The sequence below is a fragment of the Talpa occidentalis genome, unplaced genomic scaffold (genome assembly GCF_014898055.3).
Source record: "Talpa occidentalis isolate TD23 unplaced genomic scaffold, MPIMG_talOcc4v2.1 talOcc4.3, whole genome shotgun sequence".
Taxonomy (NCBI): domain Eukaryota; kingdom Metazoa; phylum Chordata; class Mammalia; order Eulipotyphla; family Talpidae; genus Talpa; species Talpa occidentalis.
Genome location: NW_023603184.1, coordinates 16,251,795 through 16,267,857, shown reverse-complemented (window position 1 = coordinate 16,267,857; position 16,063 = coordinate 16,251,795). Strand labels below are relative to the sequence as shown.

General features: G+C 35.7%; 1 protein-coding gene across 1 annotated transcript in view; it reads right to left on the bottom strand.

The window, feature by feature from the left end:
• DCDC1 (doublecortin domain containing 1) overlaps positions 1 to 16,063 on the bottom strand; it is a 333,033-nt gene that overhangs the window by 25,288 nt on the left and 291,682 nt on the right. Inside the window, exons 27-30 of the mRNA XM_054699296.1 lie at positions 12,493 to 12,651; positions 11,155 to 11,355; positions 3,200 to 3,293; positions 927 to 1,097 (exon numbers count right to left, since the gene is read on the bottom strand). Of these exons, the coding sequence (XP_054555271.1) occupies positions 927 to 1,097; positions 3,200 to 3,293; positions 11,155 to 11,355; positions 12,493 to 12,651 (625 nt within the window). The remainder of the gene's footprint in view (positions 1 to 926; positions 1,098 to 3,199; positions 3,294 to 11,154; positions 11,356 to 12,492; positions 12,652 to 16,063) is intronic.

Sequence of the window (16,063 nt, the reverse complement as noted above, 5' to 3'; positions counted from 1 at the left end):
TGTTGAAGATGTAATTCTTCAATTCCACTATAGAATTCTCTAAATTTACATTTGTTAGCCTTTTTTTTTTTTTCAAATTACTGGAAGACAGAAAATTAAGCATCCCTCTCAGGTGAATTGAATGAATATTACATACAGAATTATTTGTTTAGAAAAGCATAGGTTTTATAATTGGGCACCAATGATTTTTCTTATTAAAGAAGCTGCTGAAAGGATTCAGAAAATGAATTTTTCATTCATTAAGACATCAATCCCTATGGTCGTCCTTCCTGAATTGTTCTGTTTGGCCATGGTCAAGTACACAATGTAAACTAGAGTTTTAATTAATTAATTTATATTATATAGCACTTTGAAACTGCAAACGGAAAGAAAAATGTGATACAATTGAGTGGGGTTCCCAGAATTAAGCTATGCCTCCAGGATGCAAACAGTTTCAAAGTCCTGTAAGTAGCCTTGTGTTTCTGTACAAAATACTAAACAACTGATTGGACTAATTCTTTTCTCTGTAAAATTTCCTTTATTAACTTTGTATTTTATTACTGAGATAAAATATAATGCAGTTAAAGACACAACCACTGCATTTTAATATTCTGTCTGGAGTGAAGTGACATCCTAGTGTGGCAGGCACACCTGGAAAGTGTATATATATTATCTTTTCAAGTGTATGTCTTGGTGAACTAATAATGAAAACAAAGGTGGTACTGGTGATAGGGAGCCATTGAAATAATGCAATCAGAGGGAAGTATCAGTGTTCCTTCATTTTTCCTTAACCAGAATCACACTGCCTAAGTGATTTCATTTACAAATCAGTGTTCAGTGTGTGCAAATATAAGGTTTTCTAGGAAAAAAAAAACTATTCTTGACTTATTAAATAACCCCACTTCCCTCTATTTCACCTTTATCCTCAATAGAAAGGAACCACTTACTGGTTGATCAATGTTTTCTTCTTTAATCACAGAAGATGTACAAATACCAGCATAATTTGCTGCTGTGATTTCCTTATCTAATGTAGTGCTATGAAAGGCCATAAAAGTTTTCATATTTTCTATGTAATTCCACTTTTGATTGGAAGTCCCATTGTAATATGGTTTATATTTCTGGGGAGGGAAAGGTAAAATATGGAGTAAAATAAACAGGTAAGTTTATGAATTAGCAGTCATAGATTTCATAGCATCAAGCCAGAGTGTATAATTGATCATAATTTTATGCAGCGATAAGTATTAATGATATCTGATGATAATATACATGCTATCTTTACATTTATAAATATTATTCCTTAAGCTACAAAAATGGAATCACAAAATACACATTAATTTTAAAAGATGTATACTATTTGCTCTTAAGGATATTTTATTTTACCAATGCCCAACAGATAATCATGTAGATTATTTCCCAAATTTTTTGGTTGTAAGCAAAAGAGCAATGAACAATCATATAAACACATTTTTCTGTAAATCTATGGTAGATCTTTAGAACAAACTCCTAAAGTACAATTGTTAATAAAATAAAATTATTCTAAAATATTATAACATATACAGTCTTATTATCACATCAAAGCATTTTCTAAAAAGGTTGTTTATACTGCCATTAGTGTGTGAAATGATCAGTTTTTCTATAAAATATCATAATTCAATAAATGAAAAAGTACTTTTTGATAAGCAAATTTGCATATCACTGATCATCAGGAAGTTATTTTTTTTAAATGTGATTATACTCAGTTTTATATGTAATAGAAGCAGCATAATTATTCTAATTATAAAACTTGGCTCAAATGAGTAGTTTCAATGTAACAGATTTAACCAGCAGATTAGTTCCAACCAAACACATCATGCCACCTTATGGAACTCTCTAAAGAATAACACTTACTTTACCAAGGAGAGATTGATGGTAAAGAGCAAAAAAATGAGCCTTCAGAATTGATTTAACAGGACAGACAACAGAGCATCCCTCAAAGGTATGGAAAATCAAAGACACTATTTTAAGGTACAGGGAGGGGTTCTGGTAGCATTAACCTAACATGACTCATTTTTATTTTATATGAACTTTAATATTTTCTCAAAAACTGATCGCTTCAGGAGATAAAAATGAAACACCAGCAAAGAAAAAATTTTGAAAGGTAATACAAATTACCTTGAGAGCAAACTCATTTCTTATAAAATGGAAACCTTAAGGGAAAAATATCCATATCTATAACTTTATGAAACTGATTAAGGTACTAAATTTGCATTTGGATGAGGTTTTATCTTACTGTGCTCTGTGCCAAAGAGGCACCTAACAGGGAAGAACGCGATGCTCTAACACTGTGTCTCCTAGAATAAATTTTTAGTCCATATTTATCATCAGTATGGAAGAGTTAATTAAGCTCTGATATTTGTCCATATTGCTATATCCCAATTTCGGATCCAGGAACAGCAAAACAAGTTGCCTCATTGCTGTTCGAAATAGGAAATAAAACAAATGTTATTTGGGGACAATATATTCTGCTCAGAAAAAGCAATGGTGAGTTCTTTGGAAGATACAGAAAGCAAATACAGGGATGGGACTCTCTTGAACTTTCTCTCCACCTACCAAGGAGAAACACAAATGTGTCTAGATTAGTCTTTGGTTATAAGTCACTGAGGATGACAGACAAACATGGAAAAAGAATTTCCTATGTCTTTGTTCAAAAGTCAAATGGAGACGTCTCTGGAGTCTACAAAATTTGTTTTTGCACTAAAGCACTTGCAAAATGTGTTTAAAATGTAATTCAAATGAGTCTCAATGCATAATTGGCACCTAGGAGCTCACATTCTCCAAGAAGACCTCTGACCGTATCCTTCCCCTCCAATTGTTGGGTTAGTGGGGACTTGCACATGTTCCCCATCACTAGACTCAAAGCATGTGTACCTGAGGACCACTGAGGTTGTATGCTCCATGAATACTAGAGGGACAATTTCTCAGGCTTGCCATTGGATCAGATTCAAGTAGCTAGCATAGCTCCTGACATGCAGCAAGCCCACAATCACCATCTGTTGAATTAAACTATATCAAGAGCTACATGAACAAGCTCAATTTGAAATCTAGACAGACTATTGTAGTCTTTTAACACAGAGAATTCTGACATTCTTTTACTTTTTCCAGAAGAAAGCAAGCATGGGATGTTACTAAAATTTAATTCAACAGGGGACCGTGATTATGCTTTAGCCTGTATACATCTTACCTGAACAATAACTGGATAGCCATCATCTTCATCTCTAACCTTGGTCAGAGACACTGCCAGCACGAGGTCTGGGTTACTCACCAGGTGAAAGGTCCTTAGAAAAACAGGATTGGACACATTACAAAGAAGCATGAGGGGATTAGACTGCCCCACTTATCAGTGTGCTGCCCTCAACTCCATACATACATGTTTTAACACAAGTGATCCTTTAAAACTTTCTCCCTGGAGGAAGCATCATGTTAAGCTTTCTCAGTAAAGCATTCTAAAACAATACTGCAGGAGGAAGGAGCTCTCCTGCTCCTCCCCACTGCTGCCTGGGGTCAGTGACTGGAAGTGAGGACACCCAATGATGCACTGATGCTGTCAATCCAGTGCCCAGACAGTGCAGTCCCTCAACACCCTCATAGCCCTGGTCTGGCCAAATATTTGCTTGTGGCCTTGCCAACATTGTTACCGCATGTTCCATATCTTCCAGCACCCCCATTCTCTGCATGGTGTGTGCCCAGCAACCTGCTTCCCCCGCCCACATACGTTCCAGAGAGCTGTTTCCTGCTTGTCTAGCAACCATGGGTCAGGTATGGCCTGGCAAATCAGTGCAAATTTCTCTGCCACCCAATGGGCTGTTATTAGACCTTCAGGCCTGATTCCAAGCTTGTCCTTTCTTGGGTACTCTCCTTCAGTACCACACACAGGTGTTTGTTTTTCTTTCTTTTTTCTTTCTTTCTTTTTTTCAAGATTTATTTATTTATTTATACAAGCACTGCGTACAGTCAGAAGTGCAGTAGGGTGAGAGATTTCACCAGAGCCAGAGCAGAGAGCAGAACAGGCAGACTGATGAAATACACTGCTGAGGGGAGCAGCAGGCAGCAGGAGAGGTCTGCGCACCATGTGTGACACTCTCCAGTGGCCGGGGATCGAACCGGTGTTGCAGAGGCTGCGGGCAGCTTCACAACCCAGCGCTCAACTGCTGCACCACCGGGGAGGCCCTGTTTTTCTTTTTTTAATACCTGATAGTTACTCTTTTATCAAAGTTTAATGGTTTTTTGGTGTTAAATATCCCGTTTAAATCACTGTGTGGTTTCTATCTCCAGATTGGACTCACATTGATATACTTCTCACCTGTTCTGATATTAAGAAGAAGCAGTTGGCAGAAGGATTAAGAACATAAATGCTTGAATCTCTTGAACCCTAAGCCTGCCCCCACCAATAGCTATATGGTTTTGCTTAAGAACTCTGTGCCTCAGTTTCCCCACCATTTAAAATAGGATAATCTACATGCCTCCTAAGAGTATTGTGAAAATTAAATGAGTTAATGCATAGAGTACAGTCTAGCACTTAGCATTAGCTACTATTATTTATGGATGTAATTTTTAAATAGTTTTCCCTCAAGTTGTTTTTTTCTAAAGGTGCTTTCTCTAAAGGTTCAATGTATTTTTTGAATATTTTTAAGTGATCTCAGATTGGAGTTACCATAAAGCCTTTTGGCCTAAAAGCAAATTATATTCCTTATATCACTTAAAAGCAGTAATAAACCAAATATTCAGTGCTCTTGTCTGTACAGAAAAAAAATCAGTTCTTTACATCTTTTGACATAGTTACATGACAACCAGCAGAGGCATTCCTGCTGTGGAAAATATAACTCATCCTGAATATGAAATGTAATGCTGTGGAAGTGGAGGGGAGGGGAGAAGGTAGGAGGAAATGTTATAAAAGCAATATATTTTTTCTTTTTTTTTCAAGACTTAAAAAATCCCAGATATTTAATTTAAATTCTGGAACATAAAACAACATATCCTCATTGTAGTGAATTTATGAAATACTAGAAAAACTCATAAAATTTTTAATAGAATTTTAAACATTGCTCATACTCCTACTAGAGAATCACTACTAATCTTACAACATAGTTTTCTTTCTATTGTTGTTAAATGAAGTATCATTTTTAAATCAAATGGGTGTTTGATTTTATCAAACACTTTTCTCACATTTATCAAGACTGTGCCCTGATCTATATCCTTCATCTCTGACAGCGTCAGCATGTTGCCTAGTTTGCATCTTGCATTTTTATTGGCCTTCAATATTATTCAAATGAATGGGTGATTGTATATTTCCTGCAATGACCCACTGAGGTGACAAGATGACAAACCTAGCTGTCTCTATGTTTTTGCAGCCTAGAAGAAATGCAGCAACTTCTCCCATCCCGATTTTTCTTTTCCTTTTTGAACAGTGCATTTGACTGACACTTGCCCATAGCAGAGGAGCTTACATCCTTCAAGAAGCCTGATCTAATAGGTTTCTACATAAATTCCATGTGCCAATAGCAGAGTGAGAATTTGCTTTGTGTCCCAGCAATATCTGGCATAATAGCACTGCCTCTTCCACTGACAGCAGCGTGAACACACGCAAGTCATTTATTCCCCTTGAACCTCAGTCTGCCTAGTTTTTATATTCAAGTTTTTGTACTCAAGACAACTTTTAAGATCTCTCTTGGCATTCCATGACACAATTTTTTCCTTTAACTTGGAGTCCTTTTGAGGAGATTTTTCATGCAAAGGACTTTTTCATATATCTATTAATCTATTCACTCATTCATTCATTCATTCACTTCATTGAGATAAAATTAATTTACAACATTATATAGGTTTCAGGTAAACAGTTCCTCACTTCAGAAAATGTATATATCACACCATACCCAACCACCAAATACCTAGTCACTCCACCACTAGCCAATCAGTTACTTCTATTCAGGCCCTACCCGCCCCCCCCCCTTTTCTGGGAACCACCATTATGTTTCAGTCTAAGGATTTTCTTTGTTTTGCTTGTTTGCTTTCCTTACAGTCCACAAACGACTGAAATAACATAGCATTTGTTTTTCTCCCTTATTTCATTTAGCATGATCCCCTCAAGGTTCATCCAATGGCAAGGTTTCATCTTTTTTTTAAGGCTAAGTACTATGCCACTATGTATATATGCCACATTCATTCATCTATCATCTGGCACTTGGGTTGTTTTCATATCTTGGCTGTTATGAATAATGTTACAATGAATATATGGGTATATATATATATATATATATATATTTGAATTAGTTCCTTCATATTCTTTGGGCATCTACCCAGAAGTTGGATTACAGGGTCATATGGTAGTTCTCTTTTCATTGTTTTGAGGGCCCTTCATGATTTCCATCATGGTTACACCAATTTACATTTCCACCAACAGTACACGAGGGTTCCTTTTTCTTCACATCCTTGCCAATACTTATTATTTATTAACTTTTTGATAATGTCCATTCTAAATGGTATGAGGTAAAATCTCACTGTGGATTTGATTTGCATTTCCCTAATAATAGGCAGTGCAGAACATCTTTTCATGTATCTGTTAGTCATCTAATGCCTGTTGGTGAAATGCCTATTTAGATCCTCTATTTTTTAATCACATTGCATTTTTATTGTTGTTGAATTGTATGAAATGTTTTCATATTTTGGATATTAACTCCTTGTCTGATGAATATTTTACAAATATCTCCCCCCATTCAATATATTGTCTTTTCATTTTAACAATGGTTTCTTTCTTTGTACAGAAGATTTTTAGTTTGTTTATATATAATCTTGTGTTTCTCTTGCTATCTGGGATGAAGTTATAAGGACATCACTACTAAGACAAAAGTCAAGGAGACTAATAACTGTTTTCTTGAATTTATTTTATGATTTCAGATCTTATATTCAAGTTTTTGATCCATTTTGAATTTATGTCTGTATTTGGTGTAAGATAGTGTTCTAGTTTCATTCTTCTCATCTGGTTTCCTAGCAACATATATTGAAGAGACTTCCCAATCTCCAATGTATTCTCTAGACTCCTTTGTCATAAATTAGTTGCCTGTAAATGTGTGGTTTTATTTCTGGGCTTTCAATTCCATTCCATTGATTTGTGTGCTCTATTTATTAAAATACCATATTGTTTTGACTACTGTAGTTTTATATTATAGTTTGAAAACAGGGAGCATGATACCACCACTTTTGTTCTCTTTTTTCAGTATTGTGTTGGTGATTCAGCATCTTTTGTGGTTCCATGTAAAGTTTAGGATCTTTTATTCTATCCCTGTGAAGAATGCTATTGGTATCTTGATCCTTCTGATCCATGAGCACAGAATGTCTTTCCATTTCTTTGGATTTTCTTCAAATTCTTTCAATAATGTCTTATACTTTTTCAATGTATGGGTTAAAATTGTTTCCAGGCATTTTATTTTTTCTGTGACTGTAAATAGTATTGTTTTCATCTTTCTTTTATACCAGTTCATTGTTTGCATATAGAAATGCAACCAATTTTTGCATGTTGATTTTGTAACCTGCACCTTTACTGTATTTCTTTATTTTTCCTAATAGGTTTTTGGTGGCGTGTTAAGGTTTTCAGTACACAATATCATGTCATATGCATATAGAGGCAAATTTACTTCTCCCTTGTCAATCTAGACACCTTTGTTTCTTTTCATCACCTATTTCCCTTTGGAGACCAAATGCTTAATTCAGATTGTGCCAGAGCTGAAAATGGGAGAAAGATGCTAGAACATATCAGAAGTTGACCTGAATCATTCTTCTATATGGCTGGAAATCAAGTAAGTACATCTTCAACAATATCCTACTACCTTTCAGTGCCTGTTGACTCCTTTTTACATTTCCAGCTAGATTATATGTTATCCCAGAAAGGCCTTATTTTCATAGCCATAATTTCCTTTATGAGGTTTAACTAATAATTGTCTAAGATATAAAATTTTCTAGTTACTTTCCATTTTTACAAAGAAGGTCAAAGTAAAATAATTCAAAATGCAAAGAACTGAGTGAAAGGCTAATAGCAGAAAAATCCGAGCACAGTGATAGTCACTTGGGAGTCTACCTCCTATTATGTTGGCAGTGAGCTACTCTGTCTATACATTATTAGTACAATTCTTAATGGGCAATTGTCTCTAAATGCAAACCTACTGCCTGTGCGAAATATGAAGGATCAAAATGTTACAGGGCAGGGAGAGGGGCAGCCCAAACCCCGCAAACCACCTATTCTAAATGGGTGGGAATTTGGGAAGGAAATTTAATATAACTAGGAAACAATATAGGAAAGGCAAAGAATCTAGTTTCTAAATCAAGCACCCAAAGTTACCCGTCCCCTTGTGGGTAAAACTCCATCCAAATGGGATTGGCCCAGAGCAAGGCCCCAAAGCCTGCCACAAGTCTAAAGCATCTTCCAGTGGGGACCCACAGAAAAGGGTCAGAAACAACCAGACAAGCCCAGAAGGAAAAGAGAAAAATCAAAATCAAGATAAAAGCTGCCATTGACACCTCCCCACGGGTCTCACCCACGTCTGTGTCACCCAGTCTACGACCAAAAGGCAAGAGCAGTTTCTTCACATGTCTCTCCATTCCATGTGCTTCCTCCAGATCTCCTCCTGGCTCTCCTTCCTGCTTCCTTCCTTCTTCAGTCTCCTCTGGAGCTTCTTCTCTCCCTGCTCAGCTACACCCTCCATTTGGGTGGGGCAGGGAACCTGGAACCTCCCCCTTTCCTGGGGACCACCCTGTTACAAAAAGACTATGGTTCACACAAACCAAATTTTCTACAGGTTTCTGCTGCATAGGAAACCCAAGGCTCCTCTAGATCTTACCAGGTTCATAATAAGTGAGACAAAGCAAAATGCCAAGGAGATATGTGTAGGAAAACTCAGAAGCACTGTCACTATAGAGACATACTACCATTGACAAAAATTCCTGTGAATTGTGCCTGCATATAATCAAGACTTTTGCAAAACCTTCCCTGCCAAGTATTCTGGGAGTCCTTAGAGGGTGACCCATGTGCTCAAGAGCAATTTTTTTTCCCCACTGCCCCTCATTGCTCCACTTCTTCTCTCAAGATGATGAGGTTTCTGACCAGAAATCAATTAATATCACCATCTCCTATCAAATGGTCCTCTCTTCTGTGGTCTGACATGGTAAAATCTCAAGATGACAAAGTTGCAGAGAATTCTGTAAAGTGAAGGAGTCTGCAAGACCGCACACCTCTTTTGTATTACACGTGGTTCATTTTCCATAGCAGTGCTGGTTGCAACCCAACATTTCACAGAGTTTTAGGTAAACATGTCTTTCTGCTTTTATTTAAACTGTTTTTCCCCCTTCTGCTTTCTCCATAATACTGAAGGATTATGAAAAACAAAACCAGTGACAGACACTAAGCAGGATTCAGAACTAGCCTTCTCTACCAATGACCAAATATTCCTGAGTCAAACTCATCATATTTGGCTTTCTTCTGAATTTAGCCAAATTCTCTCACTCCCCCATGCTTTTCCCATTCTTAGCCATGCTTGAATTCCAACTCAGGTTCAAGTAGAACTTACACAGAACAGAAAGTCAAGGCAGAGAGATGTATTGCTAAATCTTAGGAATGAGGATATGGGATTTTTTATGCCCTGAAAGGGCAGGGATTTTCCATCTGTTTTGTTTTTGGCAAAAGTACTAATATCTATAACAATTACCTTACTAGCCCTCTGAATGATCGAATTCTAGTCCCATACTGCAAGCGATTTGTAGGGATAAAAGTCTTTTTCCTTGCTCATGTAGTGAAGACAGCTTAGCCAGATGAATGGAATGAAGACCCTCAGCAGGTCTGTCTATAAGTAAGCTTTTCAGTCTTTTAAAACAAGCCCAGAAAGTGTGCTTGACTGGTGGTTCTGCTCCCCTCAAACAGTGGTAGCAGGATAAGGTAAGCCTCTCTCCTATCCACGCTGGGATCTCTGCTGCCGCCTGCTGAAGCTTCTGCAATTTCTCTCAAAGCATCAATTTCTAAGCTTATTGCATTACCTATCTTCTGAAAATTCAATGGAAATTAAACTTTTTTTCCAGAGGAAAAAAATACAAACACATGCATACATTTTGCATGGTATTTCCAGAGACCAAAGAGGCCCTCCTGAAGCCCTATCATATAACACTAACAGTAGGAATTCATATAACCAATCTAAAAAGCAAGTTGTTTTCTTTCTTCTTAAAGAAATGTTCAAACATGTACAAGAACATAAACTGTTATCGACCTAACACATATCAATATTCTACCTTTCTTGTTTAGTCCACACCCTCAACTTTTTAAATTTTGTTTTTGTTAGACTATTTGAAAGCAAATTTGAGTCATCTTTTAATTTTTATTTACAAATATCACAATATACATCATAGGGATCAGGACCTTTCTTTTTCTTATCATAACTATTAAACCACTGCAACACTCAACAAAATTAACTACCCTTAATATCATCAGGCACTCAAAATGTTTTAAATATCTTCTGATTTTTTCCAAAATGAGTTTTTTTTACAGTGATTGACGTGAATCTGAATCCAAGACGGGCCAGACATTGAATTGGGTAAATTTATTTGTTAAAAGTAAGAATTCATTTTTCTGTGTGGGTGGAAGCCGTCTCAGCTATTTGATGGAAATAGGAGAGGGAGGGATGGCATACATGTGGGGGAGGGACAGAAGACTGGGTTGATAAAAGTATTAGAAACATTTTTAAATGGGGACTTTTTAGAATTCTTACTTGATTGCTTTAAATCAGAAAAATAAAATGAAGTGAAAGTCCAGTTTCCTCTTGACATCAATGACCAGTTAAAATGACCAAAAAAACAGGTGAAATTGCATGTCTATTGTCTGAATCAGTAGTGGATAAGTTGTGTTATATGGATAAGGCTATCTTTATCTTATCCTTGCAAGGATAAGACTACTTACTGTGGGCTTATATTTGATTTTACTCTCTTACTTTTCCCGGGGAAGAATAAAAAAAATTATTGGCTAAGTTAAAAAGAAAATCCAAATCCCTCAAATGTACCCCTACCTTCTCTGTGAGAACTATGACAGAGTTCTTAGGCTCCTATTCAATTTTTGATATAGGAACTCTCCCCCCACTGCCACCCCCTGCAATATAGCGGGCTTACCTGCTACCTTCCTTGTGTATCCAGTGTTGGTGACTATTACCAGCTCTCTTCTCCACCAAAACCACTTCCATGCCTGAACGCAGATTGGGACCTTCTACCCCCAAGACTAGCTGAGGAGCAGCATGGCTAATAATTTGTCCGTCTCTGTATTCAAACTGCTGGCAGCAAAACTTCTGCAATTTACTCTGCTTTGGTGAGTGGCTGAGGAAAAGAAAACCCCATTAACTGCAGCTAATGTCCCGTGCACTTGACATGCTGGAGATTGCAAGTTCTGTGGGTGAGAGACTTGCCCTGATCCAACTTCACTTCTAATGGTGAGGCATTATTTTCAAAACAGCAGCATTGGTATTTACCTTGCACCGGCAAGCTGATGTAAATAAAATTCTGAGTTATTTTGTAACAGAAATAAAAATCAAACTAAGAGACTGAGAAATTCATAGCAGAGAGAAAAGAAATTTCACTGAAGAGTAAAGAGCAGGAAGAGAAAAAATTCAAAAGGATGAGGTAAGAAGAATAAGGGCATGTAAAATCAAATTAGAGAAATTGGACTTTTGTTGATGTCATGATTGTTTCTATTTTCTATGTACAGTGTTCCTGGCAAATAGAATGCCATTCTCCAAGTTGTGCAAATTTTTCTAACAATTCATAGAATATCATAAAAGAAAATCAAGTTACACTATTAAGTTAAAGCAATCTCTTATTTAAAGAACTAAATGCACTAAGCAAACCCAAACATTTTAAACATCACTGCATTAACAATTAAATTAATATAAATATCCATTAAGACCCTACTATGTGCATGGATTAATGTCAGATGTCAAAGTGTTAAAACTGCTTAATTCATATAAAATGCTGTAATGTTAAGCAAACATCTAAAGAAATAGAGTAAGACAAAGTGATATACAATACTGTCATTTCATTAGACATTAACAAGAAAAAAATTAAGATTAAAAAGGAAAAAGTTGTATTTTGCTAAGTTCCTAAAGATATAAGGGCATCTTATATGCTTATTCATAAGTTCATTCATGTATTCATTCAATATATAGGCACTGTACTAAGTTCTCAGGAGGCAAAGGTGGATGAACTTAGTGTTTTAGTAAGAAAGACATACCAGTGACCAAGAAATTACATAAAACAGAACAAAACGACTAAAGGGAAAGGAACCTTCCCACCAATATTTGCAAATGTGTTAGCCAAAACAAAATAGACCAAAAATGTGGATGTTAATGTAATCAGCAACTAGTAGTAATGCAAACGCTCAGGCATATTTTTGCCCCAAAATTGAACAAATCTAACACCAGGCAATAACTATAACAAAAATCCCTTCTAATTTTTTACCTGCATTCCTTTGGTGCTTCCACAAGTTCAAAGAACTCTTCTTCCATTTGCTCTGGAAGACTGTCATCCTCATCAAAGTCATGAGAAGCTTCCTGCCAGGCATACCTGAGAAGTGTGTGACAAGCCTTCATTCGGAGGTGGGCTCTTGCATGTGAGTCTCTGTCAAGGTTCAGAAGCAAACACAAATCTAAGAATTCTGATTTCTACTCAAGAATTTTCTCTGAGATATAGTGTGATCATATCCTGAAGGACAATGGTGAATCTGTAAATCATATTTTCATCATTGCAAATCCACATACTACTAATACATAATTTAGATCTTTTAATATAAGGCTACAAATAAAATTCCTCAATCAGATAATAAACATCTTTATTATAGTCACTTGGGGGCAAATGCGGCCATGCATTATATTTCAAAAATTCTAAGATTACAACTACTCAATCATTTAAGAAATTCATAATGTACATGTAATGCGATACCTTCTGCCTATCCCATAAGTGGGTCAAAATTCTGTGTGGAACAGTACCTCCAGCTTAGGTTATTGAGTTTCATAAAGTTTACTCATTAGACAATGTAAGGAATCTTAATTTTTCTTCTCAATAGAGACATCTAAAGACTCAAATAGCATTCACACATATGTGTCCCTTTTGATAGAGAATAATGTACACACTTAGAGTAAAAAGGCATCATTAAACAGCTAAGCCAGTCTTCTGACTTTTTAAGACAAAGATGTGAACAGGAATGTAGCTACCATAGACATCTCCAAAGGTTAAGTTCTGGTCCACTGTTTAGCACACAACTGCCTTCCATGGGGTCCTGACACAACATGAGGACTGCTCTGCTAATTGCAGGATAAATACACAGGTAATTCAGCAGATATATTTCATCTCTAAATATGCATATGTGTAAATAAAGTTCTCCAAGGTGCTTGTGATAATTTGATGTAACTGCAAGCAATATCAAATTAGCAAAATCTTCAGGGACAATTTCTATGTTAGCAGAGCACACCACATACTCTAAAATGTAACAAAAGAATCATGTGGATATAAAATTGGTGGATAACAACTAATTCATTCAGAATTGAAGCACAAGGGACTTAAATCAAAAATCTCAGCAACAGTTAAAAGACGACAGTGCCATCTTGTGATGAAAATAAAAAACACAGGTTTTCCAACAACTCCATTTCTTTGAGGAAGAGAAAAAAAAGTCATTCTTAGTTTTACAATATTTAGAAAAGTATAAACAAGGTGTTTTTTTTTTACTTCTGACAACGTGTCACTAGCTTTCTAATAGAAATAACATCTTTTTAAACTACAAAATCAGATAATCTGTATTGTTTTTCATGCCACCATCCCTTCTCTCCCTTTCATCCTTTCTCCTATCACTGCACGCCCACCCCTCATCATAACCCCAGAAGTCTCACTTCATTTACTAATGTCTGGTAGGCTTTTTTAAGTATTTTTTTGGTCGAATCATCTGCTAGGTAAACATCCATTATTTGTCTTTGTTTTTCTAACTAGCTTTACTACACGTAAGTCTCTTCAAGCTCCGTCTGCTTTGCTGTAAATGGCAATATTTGCCTTTTTTGTGGGTGAATAATATTCTATTGTGTGGATATACGGATATACATGTTGTTAGTCCAGTCCTCTATCAGTGGGTGCTTAGGTTGTTTTCATGTTCTAGTAAATAGTGCTGCAATAAACACTGGAGAGTCATACTTTCTTGAGTTGGTTTCATCTCCTTTGGATCAGTGTCCAAGAGTAGGGTCACTGGATCATGTGATATTTCCATTCCTTATTTTTTAAGGTAAATAGAGATAAAAAAAATTTCCAAAATAAAAAGATGCAAACTAGACTTTTATACCAAATCCAAATGTTTAATTTTCTAACTTGTAATTTATCTAGATGCTTTTGGGTTTTCGGGCAAATGACCCACAACTTCTGTACAGTCATTTTAAAATCCATCTTGGCTTATTAATTCATTCATTTGCCCATTCACTCATCCATAATATCAATACTTATCTTTACTGGCTAGTCATTCATTCTTTGTCAGGAAAGAGTTATAAGTGTTAAGAAAACACTGATAAAGTATGAGTTTTCAGGGTTCATGTAACTTACATTCTAGTGGGAAGAAAAGAGATAACAGAGAAGTAAATGAATAAAATAACAAGGTAAGTGTCACCATGGAATAAAATAGGACGTTGTGATAGAAACTGACTGGTGGGTGGTAGGATCTATTTTAAAAATGCAATCAGAAAAGGTATCTCTGAGAGATGATATTTGAGTTGCAACCTAGAAAAAGGGAAGGAGGCAGCCATGAGAGGATCTGAAGAGAGAGCAGTCCAGGTAGAGAAAAGAACAAAATATAAAGATTATGAAGCAAGAGTATGAACCCATTTGAGGAAGAAAAGACATAAATATGACAGATATATGGCGAGTAAAAGATAATCTGGATAACTCAGTGGGCTGATTATAAGCTTTAAGTAATTTAGACTTTCAAGTAGAAGAGAAATAAGACACAGTACACGGAAACAGATGAAATTGTTTTAACATTAGAATGGGTTGCCTTGTGAAACAGTGATTTCCCTAGGAGTATTCAAGAAGAGACTGGATGAAAAGGATCTGCCCAGTATGTGCAGGAAATTCTTATGTTATATTTTGAGTGGACTCAATCAGTTTTACCAGAAGGACTCCAGACCTTGAGGATATTTATGAATCAGAACTAGGACTTTGATCTTGAAGATGTTCTTTATTGTTTTTTTTTTTTTTTTACTTTTTTTTTTTAACCTAAGTTCAACCTACTAATTCAGAAGCTAGATGATGTAGTCTTTAGAAGAAAAATGAAAGGAGTTGTAAGTAAAATGTGGTTAGTTCCCTAACCATTGAAGAAGATACCATATAGGTCAAATGATTTTCTCTAAAAATAAAATGCTTTCTGGTATCTTTGTGAATAGTCACATACATGATGAGATGAATCACCCATCAAAAATGAGGAAGTTTTATTCCCAAATTTAAAGTTGATGTTCTTATGATCGAGAATAGAAACAGTCTTTTAAAAGTTTGTAAGAATAATATATAAGTTAATTTTCACAATCATCACAATAGTAATTGACCAGGTATTTTTTGTTTTATAATTTGGAAAATAATTCCTTTGTTTATTTAGTAACTGATGATTAAAGTCAATTATCCTGCTTTTCACAGAGGAGAATTTGCACCTCAAGGAATCCCCAAGTTGTTGGTTGTTAGGGGATACGTGTGTGGTCAGGGGGTACATATGATCAGTGCCATGAATTATTTCAAAATAAAAAGTCCACAGGTATCTTAATTTCATACTCAGTGATGAAAAACTACAAGTTTCTTTTCTAAGATCAGCAGCAAGACAAGAATGTCTGCATTAACCAATATTAGTCATGTCCTAGTCAAAGTAATTCCAAAAAACAAATAAATAAATAAAACGTATCCAAATTGGAAAGGAAGAAGTAAAAAATGTCATTATTGTGAATGACATAACATTATACATAGAAAACTCTGTACGATAAGATTCCATGAAAAATCTTTAGAAACAATAAGC